Source organism: Rhamphochromis longiceps, linkage group LG13 (assembly GCF_057381845.1).
Source record: "Rhamphochromis longiceps isolate RC_006_pf linkage group LG13, R_longiceps_female_GT1.1, whole genome shotgun sequence".
Classification (NCBI taxonomy): domain Eukaryota; kingdom Metazoa; phylum Chordata; class Actinopteri; order Cichliformes; family Cichlidae; genus Rhamphochromis; species Rhamphochromis longiceps.
Window position 1 is genome coordinate 32,149,784 of NC_140569.1, and position 27,560 is coordinate 32,177,343.

Below are 27,560 nucleotides of genomic sequence, written 5' to 3' on the forward strand. Positions count from 1 at the left end.
TCTCTAATATGATTTATATCACATATAAGTTTTTACTATTTCTTTTCCGTATGGGTATCGCTGTGGTAATACTTTCAAAACAGAGGTTCTGGCTCTTGTGACAAATGGGCAGAGAAAAATAAAACACGAGCTCCAATACAGTGAAAAAAGAAGGGAGATAAAAAACCTGAGCAATGTCAAGGTCATTTTCCTTCTAGTTGAGGAAACAAATGGTGGTCTCCTCCCTGTATGAACTGCAGGGCAATGGGATGCGTGTGTGTGTGCTCACCATGTCGGATGAGTTGGGAAATGATCTCGCAGAGCATCAGAGCATGGCTCATGGTTTTTAATAGCCTTTTTATTAGTGAGAACACAATGAGTGGAGGTGGTGTTCGAGAGCTGAGTACTAAACTTAGGTAGTTAGGAGGTTAAAGGGAAAGGTAAGTCTGCTTCTCTAGTATACAATTTTTCTTTATGCAACCAATTCTTTAAGAGATAAGACTTGGTGTTAGGAATTTCATTTAAATATTCATGAAGGACGGAAAAAGTCAATCATTTTGAGTTATTCTAGAAAGAACTTACACTGCAGCTACAATATCAAAACAACTCCGATATAATAAAACATTCTGCTTGGATGTTTTTTTAATTGCTGCCATTTATGTATCTATCACTTTGTTGCTGACATAAGCACCTTAATAGCAGCCTCGCCTTTCTTAATATGAGTCACTGTACTGTTGTGCTACTGTTGTGCCTTTTGGATCATTTCTTTAATGTAAATCTATAGAAAATAATTTGACTTCAGCTTTGATGTGTACATTTATAGTACTTTACTACTCTGTTAGTTACTATTGTATAAAGCGCTTTGAGTGCTCGAGTAGAAAAGCGCTATATAACCAGTCTATTTTCCATTTACCAACTAGCATGTAAAGTTTATGTATGCAAGTTGTTAAGCTAGTGGCAGTTTATAAAATAGCACACAACTACCTCATACAAATCTAGTCTTAGCAACTATTTGGATACATACATGTGTTATTGGCTGAAAGGGGAAGACAAGACAAACACCAATACATCCGTTTGTTTATTCCAGGCTGGTTAAGATCAGTGCCATTTCCTAGTTGACTATAAAATTATTTTAGCACAAATAGAGCTATATTGGCTTCCCTTCATTTATTCAAAATCCTGCTCCTCACATACAAGGTCTTGAATAACCAGCCCCCATCTTATCTTAATGACCTTATAGTATCATATCACCCCATTAGTGCACTTCCCTCTCGAACTGCGGATTTACTTCAGATGAGGTAGGGCTGGATCAGGAGACCCTGAATCCTTCCTTATTTATGCTGCAATAGGTGTAGCCTGCTGGGGAATCAGTCACCTTTCTCACTCACTGTGTGTTAATAGACCTCTCTGCACTGAATCGTCACTTGTTATTAATCTCTGGCTCTCTTCCCTGTCTTCCTCCCCTCACCCAAACTGGTCGTGGTGGACGGCCATCCCTCCCTGAGGCTGGTTCTGCTGGAGGTTTCTTCCTGTTAAAAGGGAGTTTTTCTTTCCCACTGTCGTGTTTCCCAGTGCTTGCTGATAGTGGGTATAAGTACAATGAAACTGAACTAAATAGGTATAAAAAAAACGAAAGAGCCTAGATTTAATATTTTTAGAGTATGCATTTTGAAATATGTCCGACAAAGAAGTTGGAATAGAGGCTCGATTTTTCTTCCATGTTCTGTTCTGCAGAAATTACCACAATGGGTACAGTAACCTACTGTATCAATCACATTTTTACAATCTAGGTCTATTTCTTTTACTACATTTACATGTGTCTCTTCAGTGGATGAGAGAGGGATCTAAATATTTACAGATACAGATGACCTAAAGCTGCATCCTGTCCCGAGAGCCTATTCTGTATGGATGCAGCTTCAAAATCTGTCAACTGATCACTTTGTTTATCACAGATAAAGGTGATTTTATCACTTCATTTACAACAAAAAAAAAAATCAAAGCAAGCATTCAAATTTTTAACACTGTATTTTAAGATGCCACCCAGTGAGTGTTTACATTTCAAAGTGGACATAAAGGTATGAAAATAGGATTACAAATTCAGTCCTTTGGCTTGCTTTATTTAACAGGTTCAGTAATACACTGTGATGATAAATGCAGGTGTAGAGCTGGTTTGGGTCTTTATTACTCAGTCTTACTGAGGACCCCTGAGAACCAAAGGTTGTCTCTTTTGCCACAAAAGGGGCATATTAGAGATGGATGGTCACTGTGACTGGTTACGCAGCTTCCCACTCAGATCTTGCAGCTCGGTGATGACTTGCTCCACAGCAGTAACGCCGTCCTGCAGCTCAGCATGGATCCTCCCTGTGGCCACGTCTGTGTGGATTTGCTGGAAGACGATATACAATGGAAGAGTCAAGTATAAAGTCATTAATGTTAACTTATACCACTGAGAAGAACGACTTAACAACCCAAACGCCTGTGTCTAAATCTTCACGTCTGACATTTGTCTTGATCGCCTGCTGGAGGAGTTTGTTCAGGCAGAACAGATGCTTTGAATGGTGTCACAACCTGGTAAAGACTTTGTGTCAGGCTGCATGCTGACAACATCTGCATGAGCATGTGCTGCCGTCATCACTTACTGAGTGAAGACCACGAGCTAAAGAGGTTCCAGATACCTTATTGTTATTTTGCAGTTTAAAATAATCCTTATTTATCTTATACTAGGCCTTGATGCAACCATTGACTTCACCCTGTGTCTGATGAAAGTAATTTAGTCTTGCCCCCTTTAAGGTCTGCATTTCTTCAAGCCAACTTTTCTTCTGATTGGCTGCCCATGGTGAAGTGAGGCAGGAAGGTGTGGCTTTCTTGCTCATAGCCAAAGCTGTACACCTAGAATGACCATATAAGGATGCCCATTCTTACTAATATCATGGAGAGCCAAGAACAGAAAGAAAATGAATCAGTGATCATAGCACTCCTAAACCTAAGCTTTTACTTATATGGATGGTATGAAAATGTACTTATCTTTTAATATCAGCGTTGGTATACAACATACATTAAATGTCCGTAAACAAAGGGAAATGCAAAATAGGTGCAAACAAGGTTTAGTGTTTAATTTTTCAGGGCAGGTCAGAAGTACTTGACAAGCAGTAGGAACAACCCGAAAACATCACTGAAAGAGGTCCTATAGGAGCAATTGCTACAGTAAGAACACACACAGTAGGACAGGCTAAACTCAATCCTCCTCCTAGTTCCTGATCAGGAAAACTGTCTATAAAGTGAGGCAGATATCTGCTTCGTGCTAAGTGGGGGTCTCTTAATGTTACCTTGGCTTTGGTGGCCAGACTCCTGAGACTGAGGCGTGTAGAGGAGAGTATCTGAAGAGCTTCTGCTGGATTACTCTTCTTCACACTGCAACTGAGTGCCACTGTGATGCAGAGAAAGAGAGACTTAGAGAATGCAGGGAAAAGCTTCTGCATCTGCAGAAGCAGCATTTAGAAAGTCAGAAATCAGATTTATTACCATGGTAGTTAATTCTTTGGGACAACCGTGCACAAGCGCAAATATCAAATATAGGAATCCTAAAGGTGTCTTCCAAAACCCTCAAAAGTGTTGCATTTCATTGCTTGTGTGAGCTGTATCACTGGAGGGTGTTTGGACCATTTTGCAACCCACAAGTATGCCCCCAACATGGAGGGGATTAGGAGGAGATTAAAGGGATTAGAAAGAGTTCAACCAAGACCTGTAGTCGAGTAACAGCAACACATTTTCTAAACTCACTAGGAAGTACTATTTTGCTATCTTTTCTCTAAGCCCTCTCCATTTATTCTTCTGTCTTTAAACAAAATCAAAATCTAATCCTACAGATGGTAACACTCGAGTTATTCTCCATTTCAGATTGATTGGGCATTTCTACTGTATGACAGTGTCCAGCTCATTTTTTGGCGAATGTTTACCTCTATTTGAGTATTTCATAGAGTGTGTATATAATCAACTCCTAACCTTTTAGTACTTTGGAGGTGCTGATTCTCATTCCCACTGCTAGGATTCCCCAAATCTGAGGCCATGGTCCTCAGCTGGAAAACGATGGATTCCCCACCCCGGGTCAGAGACGAGTTCCTGCCCCAAGTGGAGCAATTTAAATATCTTGGGGTCTTGTTGACGAGTGACGGGAACAGACGAATTGGTGCTGCGGCTGCAGTGATGCGGATGTTGTACTGGTCCAGTTTGGGGAAGAGAGCGCTTAGTGTAAAAGCGAAGATCTCAATTTACTAGTCGATCGACATCCCTACCATCACATATGCCCACGAGCCGTGACTGAAAGAACGTGATCGTGGATACAAGCGGTGGAAATGGGCTTTGTCCGAAGGGTGTCTGGCCTCTCCCTTAGTGATAGGGTGAGGAATTAGGGGCTCAGAGCAGAACCACTCTGCTTAGGTTGCTGCCCCTGCGACCTGGCCACGGATAGTGGAAGAAGATAGATGGATGGAATCCTAGATTCAAGTGTGGCTGATGTTTGTAGCTTTCCCAAAATGTTTTGTAATTTTTAAGTGTCCCAGAAGCCATTTTCTGTACTCAAACACTATTAAACAATGTGTACTTGGACTTAGGCTGTATAGCTTCCGCTTAAACATAAAAGCGTCTGGTTGATAAAACTCTTGATCACCTCCCTGATTAAAGCTGCTGTTGTTCAGTGGTTCAGTTTGGACGCTTTCATTTAACAGTAATTGTTCCACCCCTTTTCCATTAGTGGACACTATAAGAATTTATGCTAGCCAATTTCAGGGGTTTTTCCTTGAAATTTAAATTTTTTACATCATTGAGTGTTTTTTTTTAATTTCACAGATTTTAAATCAGGTCAGGGGGAGATACCAGCATGTCCAACTGTGAGATTAGGTATCAATCCCAAAGGACAGGTAATGCATCGAACGCACTGAATGCTTCTCCACCTAAAAGAGAAGCTCATGACAAAGATCTGCTCCTCCATGCCCAACTGCCAATACTACATGAAGTAACAGGCCCCATCTTACTTAGAACTCATACTACCACATCACCTCAATACAACACTTTACTCTCAGTTTACTTGTGAGAGCAAAAAACTATATTAATGTGGAGTTTTGTAACACTATCAGTTTTACGTGGGTGAAAATCACCTGACATTAGTGTTTTAGGGTTAACAGTAGAATGGGAGGTAGAGGCATCAAGTTTCTCTGTGGAACCAGCGCCCAGTTTGTATTTGGGAGACAAACTGGGCGCTTACATTTTTTTAAAGGTTATTGGCAGGAATAGATCAGGTGACCCTGAACGCTTACCCAATACATCACAAAAGTATTCTCAGCACTTTACTTGTTTGTCGTTTTGTCAAGTAAGGGAGGTGATCAAGAGTTTTATCAACCAGATGTTTTTGTGTTTAAGCAGAAGCTATACAGCCTAACTCCAAATGTTGCATGTTAAAGCCTCAAGTCTAACTATTTTTGAACAGGTTCTTCCATTCTTCTTTGCAGAACCTCTCGAGCTGCATCAGGTTAGATGCAGAGCGTCATTGCACAGCCATTTTCAGATCGCTCCAGATATGATCACTTGGGTCGGGGCTCTGGTCCTGAAGCCACTCCACTGTTATCTTGGCTGTGTGCTCTTGGCATATAAACCTTCGGTCAAGTCCGGCCTAGTGAGCACTCTGGAGCAGGTTATCATCAAGGCTCTCTGTACATGACTGCATTCATTTTTCCCTTGATCTCACATCCTCACAGCATGTGGATGTGTGCCAGCGATGGTATTGGCCAGATGATGAGCCCAATTTCCTTGAGAGAGGACACTTTGCATTTAGGCCAAAGAGTTCACTCGTTGTGGCCGGGTGGGGCAGTGCCAGGAAGCCTAGCAGGGCAGCTTGGTCTGATCAGGCTCTCCCTATATCAGGCTGCACAGCACCCCAAAAACTAAAAGCACTCTAAGTAAAAAGTCACCAATCCCACAATATTGTGTACGTGAATTAAAACTGAACGTATTTCCATTTTGAAATAAGGGTGTAACGTGACAAAATGTGGAACAAGTGTTGTGGATACTTTCCAGATGCACTGCATGTATAATTTACCCTTTTGGTATTTGGAATAATTCATTTGCTGTTTTTATCTTAGAGGATGTAATGGTTCCTCTTTCAGATAATAAAACATTGTAAGTAAAATTTATTTATACAGCACTTTTTAAAACAGGAAGTTATTTCAAAGTGCTTCACAAGGGAATAAAAGCAAACCAAACGAAAAATAAAACACTATAAAGAGGGTATAATAGCATATCCACTAAAACAGTACACTACACATGAATATTACCTAAATGCCTGTCTAAACAGATGTGTTTTGAGTTGTTTTTTAAAAGTAGCTACAGAGTTGATGGTGCGTAGGGGGGGAGGTAAACTGTTCCATAATATTCGAGCCAAGGTTTGAAAAGCGGGATCCCCCTTTGTTTTCAAACGAATCAGTGGATCTAAGGATCTGGTTTGGAGAGTAGGGTTGGAGAAGCTCAGTGATATAAGTGGGGGCCTCACCTTGTAGGGACATGAATGTAAAAGTGAGGATTTTAAACTGATATCTATACTCAACCGGAAGCCAGTGCAAGGATTTTAACACAGGGGTGATATGGGAGAATTTTGGTTTGAACATTGGTTTGAAGAGAGCTTGCAGATGAGCAGATGGTACTGTGATCCTGGTAGAATCAGATGATCAGAAGTACCTCTATAATGCTGCATCACAGACAGCATACAAAAAAACCCACAGACTATATGTAGCATGAGGCATTGATCGTTACTATTATTATACTGAATACAAATATTAACTAAACTAATGTAGACATGTACAAAAATCCAGTCTTATTCACTGACAATCAAATCTAACACACAAGTATTTAAAAGTATCTAAAGTATTTAAAAGTGAAGGGATTTGAATTGTGTTTTAAAGAACCCAAACATCACACCCAGGAACATGGCTAACATTAGTTGAGGGAGGAAGGATAAACTGATGGAGAATGCAAACACATTTAATACCTCACAGCATTATTATTATTTTTTCAAAGTCACTTCTGATTGCCTCTCCAGTGTTTAACTCTATGAATCTGTCTTACTGTAATGAAAACATCAAAGGTTTGAGGAGATTATCATCTAAACTGTAATCAGATATCGCTTTTCCATCTCATTGCCATCCTTTCATCTTCTCTGTTCCTCTGAGAAATGGCTGTGAGGGCATACAGAGCTGGGTGGTGAGCTAACCTTCTCCCATGTGGACAGCTTGTTTGATCACCTCCTTGAAGAGAGCAGGTTCTTTCTCCCAACCGCCTCCCTGAACCTCACAGCGATGGGCCTTGGACAGGAACTGCAGTGCCTAGAAAAACAAAACAAAACAAAACACAGAAGCTGCAGTACCATTCTGGTAGTCAAATGCAGCCCCCACTTTTACCCTTGACTTGTTTTAAATTTCCAAACAAGGAGACTGTTGGAAACCAAAAGTAGTGAATAATTGATGGTGATTCACTGAGGAGTGCTCAAGGAATCCGGTTGTTCAGTGATGACGCGACGAATCCTACTTCCGGGCCTAAAGTAGTCTGCGTTTAATATGGCTTTTGTGTTGTTAACATGTTTAATGTTATGTATTTTCTTCTATTTGATCTCAAAAAGCTCCTAAAACAGTCAGTGATCCCTGTTGACCTTCCTCGGCTTTTATTACCGCTAATCATTTATTTAAGCTCAGTTTTTAAAACCTTAGGATGTAACTACAGCCCAGCCCATGCAGCAGTATATGAATGACTAACCTCGTATTGTGGATGGATTATCTCAGTTGTTCTCCTGGCTGAAGTTTGGTCCTTTTACAGCATCCTGCCATGCGATTACATTTGTTCCTGACCACCGAGAACACTCACGGTAACTTTTATCGAGTGGAAAAAAGTTAGCTTGTTTATATTATGCTAACATAGCTGTGTCGCTAGCGGTCATGTAGCACATCATCATATACCAGCTAGCCCAACTTCAGTAACCCTACAAACATCACTGCTGTTTAGTTTCCTGTCTTCATTTATGCTGGAAGTGATAACAGAGCTGTACGTTTTAATTTGTTTCCAAAACCCCGCAGTCAGGACATGCTATATTGTATTTATATAGAAGCTAGCTAGCTAACTCCCTGCTAACTTCTAACTCCGTTAAATGTCATAAATCCCGTTTTCATGGATGCCTGGATGTTAAACTCAATTGTTACACCTGGTAGAGCAGAACGCTGATCATTTTATTAAAGATGAAAGACTTTAGACAGTTTTTCAACTCTCAGTAATGCCATAGTGATCGTTTGATATATGGACCTGCAGCGGAGTTTAGACCCAGACACGGCTAGTGACGTCAGACTGAACAACCGGATAGAGGATTTATACGAGACCTTCTGTTAACAGATGGATCATTAGGCATCCAAACCTACAAACGGGTGTTTTCAAAGCCATCTATTGCCACTTTGTGTGGCTCAACTAAATACATGATTCAAGCAGCAAAGTTAAACAACAGGGATTACACTACAGATTTGACTTGTGAGGCCATCATGGTAACATTTTTCCACCATATGAGGTTTGTAAATGTTATTTTAATGTTCAAATGTGTTTTATGCGGTATATTACATCAGTCAGTGGCATTCTGTTAGTACAAGGAACTTTGTATTATTTCATTTTGTAAAACAAAATAAATTTAAGTATAAATAAAAATTGAAGAAAAAAAAAAGCTCCACACCAGTCTGCATCTATCCTTTATATTACTCTGATCTTGTGGCATGAATGTAAAGGACAACAGGCTATTGTTGCTGAAAGCTGCGCTTGTTTCATACTGATATATATACTGTGGCAGTCTCCATTTATGGGTGTGTTCGTCTCACTTTGTTAATGACTGGAACTGGACAAACAGAGAGCAGTAGCTTTTTTCTAATGATTTGCACATACACGCCACACAATGCTCAAGCCTTTTAATTTAGCTGATTTTTTTGATTAATGTACATTTCAAAATCAAGATTTAGCCTGTTTCTGAGCTCAGCAACAACCTTTCCCCCCCCCCAGAGATGTGTGGTCCTTAAAAGATTAAACGATTGACATATGATTTAAAGAATAAGAATTTACAATTCTTTAGTCAGGAAGGAGTGCAGAAAGCTGAAGATGTCTAAGCAGAGTGCTGAAAGGCACAAATGTAATTCAATACAATGTATTTATATTAGAGGTGGACCGCTCCGATATTACGTATCGGTCCGATACTGACGTAAATTACTGGATCGGATATCGGAGAGAAATAAAAAATGTAATCCGATCCATTAAATATCAAAAAAGCACATCAAAAAACTTGCGACATGGCGTAACTCGGCTCATAACCGTAGCACGTCGGAGCAGTGTGCTCACATGATAGAGCGGCTGTGTGTATTTGTAGCCTCGCTACCAAACCAGCATTTCATCTCAGAGGAAGTTATCTCACAGAGAGGAATAAAGCAAATGTGTAAGTTCATCTCTGAATGTTTGTAAAGCATTTCCACGTTAAGCTTAACAACCGATACATGGAGTGACTGCCTCTTCTCCCTCCCTCTCCTGCTGCTACTTCCATGTGAAACTGATTAATGATCAGCTGATCGGCTTTTCTGTCGCGAGTCCGTCTCTCTTCTTTGTTTATCGCCCACTTTGCACCAGAAAGAGGAAACCAGCGGCTGAACAACAGCAGCACGTTTAAGCTTGATAATCTGTTGTTAGAATTGATTTAATATCACTTTCTACACCAGGATCCTTTTCTACAGCTGACGGCTGGTAACTGTGCAGGGGCGGATCTAGCAAAGTTTAGCCAGGGGGCCGATAGGGCATGAACAGGGAAAAGGGGCACAAAGACATACTTTTCTTTCTTATTCTCATTTAAAATGTCGAGCTTTTAATAAATAATTATCCAAATCTTACACCCAAAGTTTTAATCTGATGTAAAATGTATAGAAGTCCATTACTGTATATAGTAACTGTTAAGTCTAATATACCCTAGTAAGCTATAGTAATTTTCCTTTGGGAAGGTACCATCTGTGCAGTCTGCAATTCTGTTGAAGAAAGATGTTGAATCTATTTAATTATTCCTGAAAAATAATTGATTTCTGTGCATTTTTTTCACACTGCATCAAATTAAAGTTGATTACGTCGATTAAGCATCATGAGGTGGAGGGTGGGGGGTGGTTCCCTATTTTTTTATTTTTTTGCTGGGAGTTTTAGAGCCCTATTGGTTAGGTTGCTTACTCTTTAAAATACCAGAATAGGGAGGATGGAGCAGGTTTAACTTTATTAGATTGATCAGTATTGCTGAACTATGAAATATTTTGGGTGCAGTGTATGTTTTGCATACAGGTATAACAGAATAGCTTTAGTGTTGTTGTTTATTTAAACTTGAGTATAAACTTATACAAAAAGCAGCAAGATATTAAAAAAACAGTTTTATTGATTAAAACACACTATATTGGATTCATATCGGTATCGGCCGATATCCAAATTTATGATATCGGTATCGGACATAAAAAAGTGGTATCGTGCCATCTCTAATTTATATAGCACCAAATCACAACAACAGTTGCCTCAAGGTGTTTTATAATGTAAGCTAAAGACAGTACATTAATAGAAAGAAAAACAAATTGTATGCTTTAATTTGATCAAATTTATCTAAGATGATGACAAATGTTTGTGTTGAGGATTATCTTTCTGTAAAAGTCACCACACACCACTGATTTAAGTGCATTTAGTTTTTATTAATGTTTAGGTGCCTTTACTTTGGTTTTTTATATAAACAAGAGGCAGATGAAAATGAACTTGTATGTGAAGTTGTTTCCTGCAGATTTCTGCATTACCTGTTAGGAAACAAACCGTTTGGAATCACATGCTTTGAATGAAGAGCTGGTCTGACCCTTTGTATAGTTGTAAAGTAGAAACTGGCAGATCCAAGACTTGTTAGAATAAAAAAAAAACAACAAAAACAAACAAACAAAGACATGCGAGTGCATGTTACTGACCTTGTCGTCGTTTTCTGGGTTGGAGCTGTGGCCGTCACCATACAGCAGGGCATACTGTCGCCATATCTCAGCGTCACTGCTGTGGCGAGAACTGACCCGACCTAGGAGCTCCTTCAGTTTGGACTGGAGGGCTCCTGCCTGCTCACCCTGGCTGTCTGTCAAGTTCTCAACAACTGCTTTCACCAAGATCTGCAGAATCTGATGGGGAAAAAAACAAGTTTAAACATCATCATGGAAGATCTGATTTACTGATTTAAATGTGTTGCTACAACCTTAATCACTGTTAATCCAACCAGCAACGTTGCTCAAGACCATTAAAACCCCAATGACTGAGAGGCTGGATGGAAAATAATGGGCTTATGGGAAATGTGGTTTTCAGTTTTTATTTTTAAACTTGAATTTGTGATGGTATTACAGAAGTCTTTAAATAAATAGAGTTACTAGTCTGCTCATAATTATGCCAGTTTGCCACAGTTAGTACAGTTATTAGTACAATAAATAAATAATACAGTCAAAAAATAAATAAATGAAAAACAAATAACACAAGGAAGGAAACTTCTGCATGTAATACGTCAGCTTACTATTGGAACACAGATGAGTAATCAGAGGCCAATTGCACCAATAGAGTTTCGGTCTGATCATAAACTAAGCCAATCATGACTTTTTAAGTCATTCTAAGTCTGTTGCAACATCTAGGTTTAAGCCGCCTTCTTGGTATGACTGGGTGTAAATCTTATGGCTAGCCAGGAGCCAAAGTCAAAATTAGTACCGACATTAGGCATCACATGTTGACTTTACAACAAGCAAAGGTGGTAAGGACAAAAGCCATCAGCTGGACATATACAAACATGAGGAGATTACAGGTTTCAATAGCTGTCATGGTCAGGTCCCATCTTATCTTAAACACTTTTATAATACCGTATCAACCCATTAGAGCACTTTGCTCTGAGACTGCAGGCTTACTTATGAGTATATAAAAGGAGAATGGTACCCCTTTTCTGTGGAAGCAGTTTGGATTCAGGAGACAGACACCTTCTCTACTTTTAAGATTACGGTAGGCTTAAAATGCTCCTTTTGTTAAATAGTTAGGGTTGGATGAGGTGACCCTGAATCCTCCATCATTTACTTTGCAATAAACTTGGCGGTGGCTATCATGGAAGATATGATTTACTGATTTGTGTTGCTGCACCCGTTAATGTACCGGTACCACTTTGCATGTAGGGCCTTTACCTTACAATAATAAGAGCCTTGAGGTGAATGTTTGGGGCTTTCTAGATAAAAACTGACTTGAAATTGATTAAGCCTGGTTCTGTCGCAGATTTCTTGCTTTTAAAAGGGATTAAGATTCGTGTTGAAGTGTCAGGGTGTGAAATTAGGTGCAATAGTACTAATTTCTGTGTTGAGAGAAAACAAGAATAACAGGCAAAAAGTTTCTAGGAAGTTCATTTCAAGTTCTATCCAAAAATGGAAAAGAAAATCTCCTCCCTGTGAACAGTAGCTGTAAGGAAATGAATGCATGTGCAACTATAGCCCCCATTAAACCCCATGAAGCACATTCTGCTGTAGATTTCTTGCTGTTAAAAGAGTGTTTCCTTTCCAGCATCAAGTGCTTGCTTATAGGCATTTTGTCTAATTGTTGGGGTTTTCTCTGTATATACAGAGTCTTTACCATCCATCCATTCGCTTCAACTGATCTTTTTCAGGGTCACGGGAAGCGCTGGGGCCTATCCCAGCTGTCACAGGGCGAAAGGCGGGGTCCACCCTGGACAGGTCGCCAGTCTGTCGCAGGGCCAACACACAGAGACAGACAACCATTCACACCTATGGGCAATTTAGAATAATCAATTAACCTATCCCCACAACTGTTAGGTAAAAACCCTGTGGGGTCTTTACCTAACAGTATAAAGAGCCTTGAGGCAATGGTTGCTTTGGTTTGTTGCTGTATGAATAAAACTAAAATTAAAATCAAACACTGTCTGATATATCTCTCTGACCTTACTGAAGCGCCATCTCTGCACTGTAGTTTGTGTTGCACCACAACTCAGCCCCTGATTTTTTTAAGCTGACAAAACTGTATTCATTTTGAATTTTTATTTCTTTGTACAGTGTGACTCAGTGTGTTGTCCTGTCATGAGCCTGGCAGAGTCTAATGCATAACTTTATGCTAACCTTACCGGAACAAATGCATAGCATTTCCTTTATCCGTTTCCCTGTGATTGGCACTCGTAAGCTTCGTAAGCATCAGGTGTCAGATCATATTCTCAAAAATGTTCTGAAACCCAGTAGCAGAAACCCTGACTGGCATTATTCTCATCCATGGACATGTGGAGATTTTCCAAGTTTTCCACCTCAGTGGGCAACAGAGTGCAGTGTCAGCATCAGTCTGAAGACATTTTGTCTTTCTGGTCATTCATTTGTCATTTTTGCCTCATTCCCCTGAGTCTTATCTACCATTTGCTTTCGTTATGATTGACTTTGAGTTCTAATAAATATGGCTCACTATCAAAATGTAATGACTTGTGGCTATAATAGAACCTAGGTCACAATAACTGGACCATGTTCTGGATTCGAACCCCGACCTGTTAATAGAATTTGACAGACCATTTCTCATATTGACAGTAACATTACTTTAATCTACACAGCATCTGCCTTTTTGTCTTTACAGACACTGTGTGTCAGAAGGTTGCCGGTTCGAGCCCCAGCTCCGACAGTCTCAGTCATTGTGTCCTTGGGCAAGACACTTCACCCATTGCCTACTGGTGGGGGTCAGAGAGCCCGGTGGCACTAGTGCTCAGCATCCTCGCCTCTGTCAGTGCGCCCCAGGGCAGCTGTGGCTACATTGTAGCTGCCATCACGTGTGTGTGAATGGGTGGATGACTGGATGTGTAAAGCGCTTTGGGGTCCTTAGGCACTAAGTAAAGCGCTAGACAAATACAGGCCATTTACCATTTATTTCTGCCATCTACCAGTTCTCCAACCCCCACCAGTTAGTGAACCATCTGCCAGGTTGCACTGCAGTCACAATTAAGATAAATCAACTGCAAGGCTATGGAGCAGAGACTGTAACATCACGTTAGACATCCTGCAAAACACCTCAGAGGTGTGCTGACGGACACATCCTCTACATCTGTTCAAACTCCAACACACTAAGTGTGATTTTAAGAGGGTAATCTGTAGTTCAGTCCGTTTGATGGGATTTTCCAGTGAATTCTTGTGAATGTGGCAGTGCAAGTACATCTGTAAGTATTAGTTTTGTATTTTGGTATTTATCACTCTGGTGAAAAGTGATATTTAAAGGAAAAAACTAAATGAATCAATTAAGATTCCTGTTGAAGTGTCAGGGTGTTAAATTAGGTGGAAAAGTACAAATTTCTGTGTTGAGAGAAAACAAGAAAAACATGGATAACAGGCAAAGAGTTTCTAGGAAGTTCATTTCTACCCAAAAATGGAAAAGAAAATCTCCTCCCTGTGCATAGTAACTGTAAGGAAATGAATGCATGTGCGTCTATATCCCCCATTTAACCCCATGAGGCACAAAAGCTGAGTCATGTGACCACCAGCTCCTCTTGTCAGTAGCCCTTTCCACATTCCATAGGACAGCAATCCTTGGTGGCCCCTCCCACCTTCTGAGCCTGCGATGAAAAACTAACACAAAAAGCACATAAAATGAAATAAGGCAAAAACGTTGCTTCTAAATTTGTTACTGTGATCTAAGGAAATTAACATAGTCTGTCACCACCAGTTATGCAAAGCAGCATTTTAAGGTGAATCGAAGTAAAAACAGACGGGTAAAAATAGAACAGCTATTTAAAGTACAGACTTTCAAGCTTTGACAGACTTTTCGGTGATGAACTTAGGGGACAGTACTACATTTTATTAAAGTAGTCATATAAAAACATTTAATCATCTCATACACGCCAGCACACACGGGCCTGGCTGTCGCAAATCGGCATTCAACATCGCTAGTGCTGTTGAAATGACCCAGTCCAAAGTCAGGTGCCGCTGACTTTGGACTGGTTTTAATCGCGTTCCCTTGATGATGATCTGCACGAGTTTGACATCTACATTATACAAAATACAGAAGACTGCAACATCAGCCATTGGTTTCTGAACTTTACCCTTTAAAGCCTTATTTGCTTTTATTATTCAAATGTTTTTATTACATAAAAAGCACCTTGAATTAATTGGAATAATTTAACAAGAAAAAAGATCGAGTAGAGGATTAAAGCAGGAAAAAAGCCAGAAGTTGAAAATGCCACAAATGAAGAGGGATGGCTGTCAGAAGCTACTCTTAAGGAAGGGAAACAATCAGGACAGGCAGGTGTATGCCAAATTACACAGGAACTGGACTGAATATCAAAAGCAGCAGCCATCTGTGAAACACAGTGGAGCTTCTGTCAAGGTTTGGTGCAGCACTTCAGGCAGTGGTAATGGCGAGCTTGTCAAAATTGAACAAGTTCTATGTTCACTGAATTATAAACACAGAAAAGTACAGTGAGATTCTGATCCACCAGTACCATCTGTAATCCAGGTCAAACAGATTGACCTGGATTTAAAACAAAGTTGAACACACATGTGGGCAGTGGGCCGGTCGCGGCTGGCCTTTGCAGAGCCTGAATCTCAACATTATTGGAGCAGTGTGGGGTTATCTAGACAGAGAACAGAACAAAAGGCAGGCAAGATTCAAGGAAGAGCTTTGGGCCATCGTTGTAGAAGCCTGGAGTCTGAGTCAGACTGCAGCTGTTCGGGGACCGAATTCTAACACACAAAAAAGTGGTTGCTATGACTACTTGCAATCTGTTGCTTGATATTTTAAAAAAATACAATTCCCAATTTTTCCTAGTTGCAAGGAGGTTGTAGTTTTGTTCTCACTCTAGTGTGACTGAGCTATCATTAGTCACAGTTGATATTACTAAACACTCCTTTTACAGCACTCCTTAAATGTGCAATTTCATGCTCTTTTCCATGAAAGGGCTTTGGTGTTAGGTTGTCTGTAGGAGATTGTCGGCCATTAATAAACTGTTCAAGAAAACTGTGTTCTGAGAAGATATTTAAAAATGAGGAGGAGGCAAGCAGAGAACTAAAGACTGAGTGAGCTGCTCTGAAGCTGCTGCTGCTGACCTTTTCAACCGGTGTGCTTTTACATCTGCCAACCTTATTGATGAGGCTGACCAGGACACAACCTGCATAAATGACCATTTTGGTTGTTTGAAACAGAGACGACAAAGAGGGACACAACAAAAGAGAGAAAAGAAGAAGATCATGTATTGTGGGATAAATGTGACTGTTTGTATATTTAATTCCGAGGCCCACAGGATCTCTGAGTCAGAGCTGTGATTTTATCCATTCCCATTAGGCTGGAAGACGTCTTCTTCAAAGTTAATTGCTCAAAACTATGTGAGTAAAATGACTGCAGGGCTGAAGCAGACCATTAACAATGGAAATACTACCACTGGCTGTCTCGCCTTGTTTATTCAAAGCTGATGGTTAATTTCTTATTTAGAATGCATCAGTTGCTGTGGAATTAATGAGCTGTGACTACAAGAGGCTTTTCCTTCAGAGTTTCTAAATGACTCGGCATGAGTGACCACAGTGATAAAGATTAACAGTTTCACCTGCTCGGTGTGTTGTGATTGGACAACAAATCACGTTTCCCCGTCTCACAAAGCTCTGAGACTTTGCACAGAGTAGAAGAGGTGGATAAAGCCAAAACGCTGAACTTGAGCCAAGTATTCCAGAATTTAGAGAAATGTATATCTTTTGTTTCAAAAGTTCTTCCTTTCAACACAGACAAAGCTTCATTTACAGAAAGTCAGTTAATTGGTGCAACTTATTAGGAGCACTGCAAGGTGAAAGAAATACAGAGAGCAAAGGGACCAATTCCTGCTTCACAGCTCTGTCTCATGTGTTCAAGTCAGACATTTTTATTTGTTATTTTTGACCATGGTGAGCTAAACCTAACAGATTTCAGGAGACATAGATTGCCCCTGAGAAGCTTTATCCAGCCAGGTATAGTTTATTGTTTGCCAAGCTGTGTCTCATTAGACACGCAGCCTAGAATAAATGTTTTCCCCATTCTACATGGAACAAAAGAAGAGACTAAGTGCAGTCATGTACCTGGATGTCCTTGTAGTTCTCCCTCAGGTCCATAAGACGGTGGTATGCCTTGATGGCTTCAGCAAAATCTCCGATGTCAGTGCTAACAACAATGAAGTTCTCCCAGATCTGCCAGTGTTCGTAATTACACTTAAGGGCTTCCTGCAGGGTTCGAAAAGCCTTATTTCTGCCAATGACAAAAAGGAGAGACAAGTTAGAAGTAGATCATTAAATGTGTTGAACAGAGTTCTAGGAAGTTCTAGGCTTGGTTCATTTCAAAACTGCTTGAGCTTAACTGGCAGTAGAACTAACCAGGTATTAATTAAAAACTCGCCTGCTTTGCTTCGGTTTCAGGCCCGAACGGACAGAAGGCTGCTGTCAAGGGCTAAAAGTCTACCTCTGTATCTGAAAAGCCCCCACAGCCAGAAATTACAAAAAAAACAAAAAACACAGAGACACGAACATGGGCTGGAATGAAGAACTTCACATATTTTTATTTGGAGTATTTTTATTGTTTGTTTGTTTATCTGTACATTATAAATACATAAATAAATATCTGAACACTGTCTGGATGGTTACAAAGTTCTGGGAAGTTCTGATGCTTGTAACGACTGCTGTGAAGACTGTCTCAGCAGGCAGGCAGAGATGACTGTAAACTGGGACAGGCGAGATACTATTTTACAGCAAAGCTTAAGAATGCACTGGATTTACTTCTGAATGACTAAATGACAGCATGGGACACCCTGAATGAGAGCGACTTCACTCATCTGTAATGGCAAGTTTGTCATACAGTTCAATTCAGAATTACTTTGGTCTAAATTCCTTTTATAGACATTAGGGAAGAAAGACAATGGTTGAATATTAATAAATTCCATTCCACTAAGCTGTTTCCCCCCCACACAGATTTAACGATGAAGCTAGATCAAAAAGAAGCTCACAGTTCGCACGCAGTCCTCCACAGTAAGCAGACACTGACACCAGCTGAGGACTGTCTACACTAACTACAGATGAACAACAGCCTCCGTTTTAAAGCAGTTACTGCTGACAACAAAAACAGTTAACTTCTGCTCTGTTTCATGAAAGTCTCAGTATATTGAGAAGCAATAATTAGGGTTTCCCCCTAAAACCTCAGCATGATGACTAAGTGAAGAGCTTTAGGACAGAGCAAGTTTTGGCGATACAAACTTTTGAGCTGCAAAGCACACCAAGTGCAGACTGCACACTTATTCAGAAAACATCTCCCTCTACTAAAAACCAACACTCCTAGCAGTAACTATCACAACTACAACAGGCATAAGACGTGATTTTTGTTCACAGATTTTATGCAATATGCAGTAAATTCAGTACAACTGATTCATTTAAATACTCTTTTCCTGAAAGGGAAACTCTTTATGCCACAAGGCTGCAAAAACACTCTTGTCCCAAACTATCAGCCACAGAAATGACCCTCTTTAATACATCCAGTAGCTTTTTAATGTCAAGAGAAAGGCTTTTCACTGCTGTCCACAGTGTGTTCTTTTGTTGTGTCTCTCATAACATCTGCAGATGGCCGCCCCTCCCTGATCTGCCAGAGGTTTCTTCCTGTTGAAAGGGATTTTTTCCTTACCACTGTTGCCAGGTGCTTGCTCAAAGAGGTTTGTGTAACTGTTGGGGTTTTGTCTGTATTATATAGCAGCGGTCCCCAACCCTCGGGCCACGGACTGGTACCGGTCTGTGAGTCGTTTAGTACCAGGCTGCGAGAGGTGAGGCTCGGGTGTGAAATTTATGTTTTTTGGGGTTTTTATCGTTTTTTTATCTTTATTTTTTATCGTTTTTATCGATAACTTGGTTTCTCCTGGTTCTTTTCACGTGTTTTATGAATATATTTTCTTGTTTTTTGGTACCGGTACTGGTTTTATTTTGTTGTATTTATCCACGACACCTTAAAGGCCGGTCTGTGAAAATATTGTCGGACATAAACCAGTCCGTGGCGCAAAAAAGGTTGGGAACCGCTGTTATATAGGGTCTCTACCTTACAATATAAGGGGTCTTGAGGCAATGGTTGCTTTGGTTTGTTGCTGTATAAATAAAACTAAAATTAAAATGAACTACTGTCTGAAATATCTCTCTGAACTTACTGAAGCGCCATCTCTGCACTTTCAGTTTGTGTTGCACCACAACTCAGCATCTAATCTGTACTGTTTGACCACTAATTGACCTTCCATTCAAGCCCAATGACATGCATGTTGGTTAAATTAATTAAAAGCTTTACCCATATGTGCATTCATGTTACAATGCTTAAGTTGGGAAGGTTCAAGTCCATTCGTAAGACTGGTCTTAACATTAAACAACTTTCCAGTTAAATCGCTGATTTTTTTAAGCTGACAAAACTGTATTCATTTTGAATTTTTATTTCTTTGTACAGTGTGACTCAGTGTGTTGTCCTGTCATGAGCCTGGCAGAGTCTAATGCATAACTTTATGCTAACCTTACCGGAACAAATGCATAGCATTTCCTTTATCCGTTTCCCTGTGATTGGCACTCGTAAGCTTCGTAAGCATCAGGTGTCAGATCATATTCTCAAAAATGTTCTGAAACCCAGTAGCAGAAACCCTGACTGGCATTATTCTCATCCATGGACATGTGGAGATTTTCCAAGTTTTCCACCTCAGTGGGCAACAGAGTGCAGTGTCAGCATCAGTCTGAAGACATTTTGTCTTTCTGGTCATTCATTTGTCATTTTTGCCTCATTCCCCTGAGTCTTATCTACCATTTGCTTTCGTTATGATTGACTTTGAGTTCTAATAAATATGGCTCACTATCAAAATGTAATGACTTGTGGCTATAATAGAACCTAGGTCACAATAACTGGACCATGTTCTGGATTCGAACCCCGACCTGTTAATAGAATTTGACAGACCATTTCTCATATTGACAGTAACATTACTTTAATCTACACAGCATCTGCCTTTTTGTCTTTACAAAGGCTACTAATTCCTATAGGTGTTCCAACTTTTCTGGATTACTTACAGCCCCCTCTGTCTGCATAAAAGCAGTGTTGGAACACACTGTGGTGCCATAGCCTCGTGAGCATCAGTTGAACAGTATTGACTACAGAAAGTAGTGTGTTGCTACAAAAATGTTGAGAGAAAGGTAATTAACAATGGAAGAGAGACAGACCATCATGACACTTAAAAATGCAGTCCGTTCCTACAGAGAAATCACAAATAAAGTCAAGATGTCAGTGAGCACAGTTTGCTTCACCATCAAAAGGGACTCAGAAACTCTGACAGGAAGAGGTCTGGCAGACCCAACGCCACAAATGAATCTGAGGACACGTTTCTGAGAGTTCACGGGACAATGGCTTCAAGTACAGCTTAGTCTCAGTTTCAACTGTGAAGAGAAGACTTTGAGCTGCAGGTTTGTCTCTTTGTCAGAATAAGACAAAGAGGCTTGGCTGGGCCATGGAACCATAGGACTACTGAAGTCTGGAGAAGGTATTATGCACTGATGAATCAAAATTTGAAATCTTCGGTTCTTCACGCAGGATCTCTGTAGGCGAAGGGATGGCTCCATACTGTGTGGCATCAACTGTCAAACATGGAGGAGGAAGTGTGTTGTTCTACCACAGCATTCTGCAGCACCATGCAAAACCCTCTGATCTGCCTAGCTGGTCAGGGGTTCATCCTACAGCAAGATAATGACCCAAAACGTACATCCAAGCTGTGCCAGAACTACCTCAGAAGAACAAGATGGTAAGCTTGAAAACATGGAGTGGCCAGCACAGTCTCCAGACTCAAACCCCATCGAGCTGGTTTGGGATGAACTGGACAGAAGAGTGATAGCAAAGCAACCTACAAGTGTCACACATTTATAGAAACTGGAAACGGATATGAGAAGAACTTTCTGAACAATATTTGATTTCTATTGTAGAAAGAATGCCCGGGTGTGTTCAGCTGTTATATCTGCCAAAGGTGGCTACTTTGAGAAGTTTAAGATACATTTTGATTCCATGATTTCTTTGATAATTCCAATTGATTATTTGTATTGTGCTTTCTTTTCAGAGTGGAATGAGGCATCAAACTGCATAATTTTCAATAAAAAAAATGGAAAAATGGGGTGTGTTCTAAAACTTTTGACCAGTAGAGTACGTTGAGCACGTTTTGTAGTCAGTCTGCACATTGTAGTTTCAATAAGGTGGACATCCAGCGTCATATTGAAAGAAGACTAGTGTAAAATAAGAAGCATAAGGAAGAACCTTAGGAATGCTCCCAGAGACTGTAGTTTAGAAATCTGAAGAGATAACTAAGGTGGGAGGTAAAATCCACTACATGGAGGTGTATGTCATTCTGTTTTAGAAACTAAATACCAGCAATAGCAATTTAGAGAGATATGGACAAACTTAGATGCAGTTGACCTCTGACCTTTCTGTCATCATCACCTTTGGGCACATTTATCCTGCCCAAGTTATTTTGAAAGACTACTGGAGCGTTTTCCAGTCTGCTGGGTGTGGATGGTTTCAAACACTTTGCTGCTTACGGCAGAAATCCTATTGGACAAAAGTCAACCCATTCTATTACCTGGCACACACGTTCTTACACCAACAAGTTTCCAATATGCACTACACTCATACTCACTTCATTTGGAGGCGAATGTAAGCTGTAGAAAGGTTGTTCCATGCTTCTGCATTCTGGGTGAAGGTGGGGTAGGGGGTTGGGCGAGACACAGGTCAGTGAGGGAAAGAAGACAGTGGGGAAAAGGAAGTAAAGAATAACAAAAAAATCCTACAAGACACAATTTTCAGGTTTATGCACATAAAGAAAAGCTGGAGTGACTATTAAACCCTCACCAAATGAGTTGAAATGAGAGACGGCTAGCGTCTATATATTTGCTGTGCACTAACTGTGTGCTATGAACATAAATTTATTGAAACGTTCACTTTGGGAGGACCAAGCAGAAACAACCTCCGAGACTGAAAAATAATCACAACTGCCACAAACTGCGTTAGCTCAGTTAGCACTTCAGGCTGTCTAGAGACTCCCACAAACTTCACTTCATTAAAAAGCATGTTTACAGCCTGTTTAAAACATTTTTTCCAGTGGTCTACAGAAAATCTCCCCTTCGTAACAGTTGTCTGCAGGGTGCCCTTTTTCCATTACGCAAGGCGTAAAGTGAGCCATGTAGTTCCTTTGACATCTATACACATGCAACAGTAGTTGATTGTTGTCTACTAGCTTCACATCTACTTGTTCTACTCACTGTACTTGACATCTCCATGTCTGTCACTAAAATAATGTTATGTAATATGTAATTTAATATGGCCCTCTGCTTGGTACAACCATCCAAGAAGTGAAATTTGAGTATTTTATTAGTCTGTCAGTCCTGCAAGCTTACCAGCATTAGGACAAAACACTAAGGCTGCTGAGGTTTCAAAATGTGGAGCTCAAAACAAATAGGTGCTGTTACAGTGGCAATGTCCACTGTACAGTGGTACATGCCAACCTGTGGTGTCGCCCACACCAACACAACTCTATGAACCACCTGTCAGATTTGCCTCCCTGTGACTTTGTCCAGTTCCCAAAAGTGAAAGATGCAGCATAAAGCTGTAGTTGATGCTTTGGACATTACTGAAATAAACTGCATGATTTATTTGTGTTAAAGAAATCTCCATGCACTAGCAGCCTCAAGCAAACCCACATTACTTGGCCTTTAAAACTAAGGATGGACTTGGAGAAAAGACATTATGTCAAAGAGTGTCCCTAAAAAGAAAGACTGTGTGTGTAGGTACTCACGTCTGGCTCCAGTCCCACACACCTCTGGAAAGCCTTAGCAGCTCCCTCATAGCCCTCCAGGGCAAAGTAGGCACAACCAAGAGAAAACCACACACCGAGCTGTGCACGCACGCACGCACGCACGCACGCACGCACGCACGCACGCACGCACGCACGCACGCACGCACGCACGCACACACACACACACAAAAAAAAAGGTTTGTATTGAAGTGTTAAATTAAGGCACAGATATTTCCCTGAAATGAAAGTGTGTGTTAACAAAGCAAAGAAAGATTAAAATCCTGACCAGGCTGAGAATCTATCCCAGCTGCTCTGTTAATATGTACTTATGCATAGAGGTGTTTTAATTAAATATCAGTGATCCCACTTACACTGATGGGTTTAATTGTCTTGTATCTTGTACCTGATGTCTAAAAATCTGAACATGTAACTACATTTTGAACAAATTAAATTCATGACTAAATCTGGTTGCTGTGCCTGTGGCTCGTGCCATGCTTGCTCTAACTAGGTAACGCATGGCTGTATAATGGTGACCTTGTACATGTCTATTATCCAGTTCCACTGCTCAAAGGTTTCAGACAGTGTTTCTCCACCAGCTGGATCACTAGGTTGTAGTGTTCTTTGACATCCTTCAGGTGCTTTCACAAAGAAGATCTTGTGCTAGCAGTTAGACATACTTTACTGAGTTGGACTGCAACTAGTACAAAACTTCTGTTATGTCACCAGTTGCATTGCACTCTAACAGCCTCCTTAACAGGAATACAGTCACCAACCACAGTCCAGGATGGTGGAGTTGAAATTCATCTGCAGGATTCTAGACTCACTGAATTTACACCTCAGCCAAACTAAATCTGTGGAAAACACTGAAAGGTGAACAGGGACCAGTGTAGAGACTACAGAACGGGCCCAGCATTTTAACCACCTGTAGGTCTGACCCATTCTTACACATGTAATAGTGATCACTGGCACACTCAACTTTTAGTACAGTTGAGAAAATAATTCATTCTTGTGCACTGCTGAACATGAAAAAAGTTTAAAAGAGTAAATTATTATTAAACTTTATAGACAAATGTGAGAGAATGATGATTTGCTTGTACCTGCATGCTGTTGATTTTGAGCGACTGCTCAAAGCAGTTGACGCACTGCTGGAACTCCTTGTGGCGGAGGTGTAGCAGGGCTTTGGAGCGCATAGCTCTGGCGCTGCGCTGACCTGACAGCTCCCATGCACGGTCGTAATACTGATGCTCCCTCAAGATGTCTCCTAGTAGACAGTACAGACTAGGTGTCTCCTTCTTCTCCAGCTCCCTGCACACAATCTCCTCGGCCTGAGCACAAACAGAGAAGAACAAAGGTGAGTTCAGATGAGACATGTGAAACTGCATTCAGCTCCCATGTTTGTTGGATTTTAGGTGGAATTTAACTGATTTCATTTCCAAACATCGCAACATGAACACTAATATCTACCTGTGTTAGATGTTAGGACATACGGAATATACCTCAGCGTCGACCTTTTTGAATGCCTCCAACTTCATCTACAATTTAATACAATCTTAGAAACAGTGCATTTTTCTTTTCAATATAGGTACTTGCTTACATAAGTTAACTAATCAGGTCAACCATTAATAGCTTAATTTAATGTCAGGATGGCCAGCCTAAAACAAAGATGAACTTTTGTGATATATCATATTAATCATGCATGTAACAGCAAAATATGTTCTACCTTATAAAACCCTTGTCGTGATTTCTTGGAGCACCAAAAAGCAAAACAAATATTTGGCATTTTATATGAGGATAGGTCAGAGGCAGCTGACACACATCTCACCAGCTCAGACTAGGCTTGTGAGTGTTTTACATGTAGTACATAAGCATGTCTCAAATACATGTGAATGATCCCCAAGAGTCGCCCTAGATATCATGTGGTGTTAAATAGGTTCATAGTGTCTTTATTTGTTTTAGGGGCATTTTTACACTGTCCATTTTAGTTGACATCCTACCGGAATAGCACCTCTTGCTACTTCCTGCCTGCCTTTGCTACCTTTTAAGCCAACACAGTCTGTTAGTTGGCAGTAATGTTGTATTTTACTATTGTGTGTTTGGCACTAGCTGCCGTGAGTTGCTTGTAATAGTTTGTACAAGTGAGTTCACCTAAAGATGTGCTGTATCAGACATTAGCCTAGACGCTAATTAGCCATTAGCTTATTTCGTTGTGCTTCAATTTATATGGTAAGGAAGTATAGCCTATGATGCTTAAAGGTCACAGCATTTTCTAATTGTAAAAGAATGTTTACGCATATCAGATCACACATGATATTTTGTGTCTTATTTACAGTTTTACAATTTATTCTTTCATCAAAATCCATGCTATGTATCCAACTGGACATAAACGACCACAAAAGAACAACGGTGTGGTTTTTATTCGTGTGACGATTGTTATCTACCTGCCTAGTTAAGTGCAGGGGAAGAATAATAACCAAGTGACATAAAACTGCAACACTTAGTAAAACTTAATGATAATCAGATTGATTATATTTCTTTACGCTGCAAATTTAACACCTACCATCAATTGATGGCAAATTTCAGATATTCTGAGGACCTTTTGAAAAATTGTCATTTCACATTTTCTAAGACTTTTTAATGACTTGTAAGAGCTCTATTAAAAGATCTCCTCTTCACCTCTCCTCAGGAGATATGAATACCTTATCCTACCCATCTACTCATAGGCAGGACATAGTTTAACACTACGAGAAGCAAAAAAAAAACCCCAAACCAAAACAAAAGTATCAAAACACAGGCTGAGATCTAGGAATGAAGTCTGACAGAAAAACAAAATTAACATAGGGATTATGTTACAAGTATAGTAGCTGTCAAATTACCTGTGGACATTTGCACTCGGTGCACTTTGTCTTGCCACTACATGTTTTGGATTGCAGCTCACGCACTTGTGAGGGTGGAATAATGAGATTGTTTTCTCTTTCCAAATCCCTCTGTCTTGATTTAGGTTGTGAAGAGTGCCAATCTAACCACTGCTAGCGAGCCGAGGGCCTCTGAGGTTTGACAGAGCCTTAGGTTCACTGCATTCCTTTGCTGTCATGGGGCTGATGCTGGGCCAACAGCCCAGCCCGATTAGGAACGAGAAACCCCATCATACTTATCTAAACTACACAACGCTGAGCAGGTTGTACCCCATGCAACATTCCCTAATTAAAGATAATACGGTAACACAGACACACACACCTATTAAGACCATTACTTTGAATTTTAATCTAAACTATAACTCAAACATGGAAAACAAATTCATCTGATCTGTCTGAAGTTAAATGTCGCTCCCAGACTCGAGCGGGTGCGTCTCAGATTAATTTAGTATTTGCATATTACATATTAATGCGTGAGGCTGATAATGACTGTAGTCATACTGTTTTCTGAGAAAATTCAACAGTGCATAAAACATTATGAGGATAACTTCAGGTCATTTTAGTTTTAAGGTTGAACAAATTTATTCTGAAAAGTACCCCCAGAAGTGCAGATCAATCACGTGGACTTGAAGGATGGTGGCTGAGCAAGAAGACACTGTGAAATGCAGTATACCAAGGGTAATTGCTATTCCTGTGCTAACTGCTTTTCTATGAAAACAAATGTTGTTAAAAAGACTGGGACCTACTGGGATCTATGGAGGAGAGAAGTCCAACTTGTGAAACATCAGTACCAAGACATCCAGACTGAAGTCTCAGTTTTTAATATAGATCTTTTGAACCCGTTTTTGCTGTTGGTGTTTTTAAAGTAATTTAATGGAAATATCTCATAAATAAATTGTCAATTCTTGACATCTGTGCTTCATTTCTGATGACTGGATTTCTACTTGTTTATTAGTTGGCATAATTAGCAGGTATCTCCCTGCAGACTGCAGAATACAGTCATTAGTTAAGAGCATAGCACTTCACCCTCTTTTCCAAATATGGTCATTTTAGGCTCAGAAAAAACAACATGCCAGTGGCTGAAATACTGTTTTATCTGTTAATATTTAGGAAAAATGTGGAGTTTAGAAACTAATGGGATGGTTTCCACATGCTTGCTAGTAAGAAAAAAAAAACAAAGAACAAAACAAAGTGACATTTTAACAGCAATGAAGATGTAACGTAACCACTAAACATCCAAGTGTTCAGCCTGCAACTTCTACTGCAGCTGGGCAAATGCAATGCAAACATTTAGTTAAACAGAGACGAGCTGTGAGCCATGCTGAACACAGCAGTCTCTTTCATTATTTATGTCCGACATTACATTACGTCATGAAACAATGTCATTATGACAGAGCAAAAAGGGAGTGTAGGGGACAACGGAGAAGCAGTGCTGGACAGAATCCCAACCACTCCAGACAAGTGGATCGGCCTTGTTATTTTGGATCTCAGTGAGTACATAACACAGACTATTGGCTGGAATTACCACAGCACATGGTTTAAGACTAGAGAAGGGCACTGCACTTTTTATTAGCAAAAAGCAACCTGACTAATCAAATCAGACACAATAGACACTGTAACTGACAAACAAAGAGCTGACAGGCTGTTAGAGTCCTGCTGAGAGCTCTTCACAAACAGACAGGTTAAATGTTCAGGTCAGTGCTCAACATCCACACACATCATTTATGCACATCTGCATTTCATAACCGAGTTGGATTTGAGTACTGGGT

At 40.2% G+C, this 27,560-nt stretch overlaps 1 protein-coding gene across 1 annotated transcript in view; it reads right to left on the reverse strand.

Annotated features, from left to right (window-relative positions):
- Positions 1–1,985: 1,985 nt before the first annotated feature.
- The window catches only part of ttc27 (tetratricopeptide repeat domain 27), an 80,721-nt gene continuing 55,146 nt past the window's right edge, over positions 1,986–27,560 (reverse strand). The window contains exons 13-20 of the mRNA XM_085429033.1: positions 23,977–24,204; positions 22,880–22,978; positions 21,725–21,777; positions 17,130–17,295; positions 11,013–11,210; positions 7,238–7,349; positions 3,306–3,406; positions 1,986–2,365 (exon numbers count right to left, since the gene is read on the reverse strand). Of these exons, the coding sequence (XP_085285159.1) occupies positions 2,240–2,365; positions 3,306–3,406; positions 7,238–7,349; positions 11,013–11,210; positions 17,130–17,295; positions 21,725–21,777; positions 22,880–22,978; positions 23,977–24,204 (1,083 nt within the window). The 3' untranslated portion in view covers positions 1,986–2,239. The remainder of the gene's footprint in view (positions 2,366–3,305; positions 3,407–7,237; positions 7,350–11,012; positions 11,211–17,129; positions 17,296–21,724; positions 21,778–22,879; positions 22,979–23,976; positions 24,205–27,560) is intronic.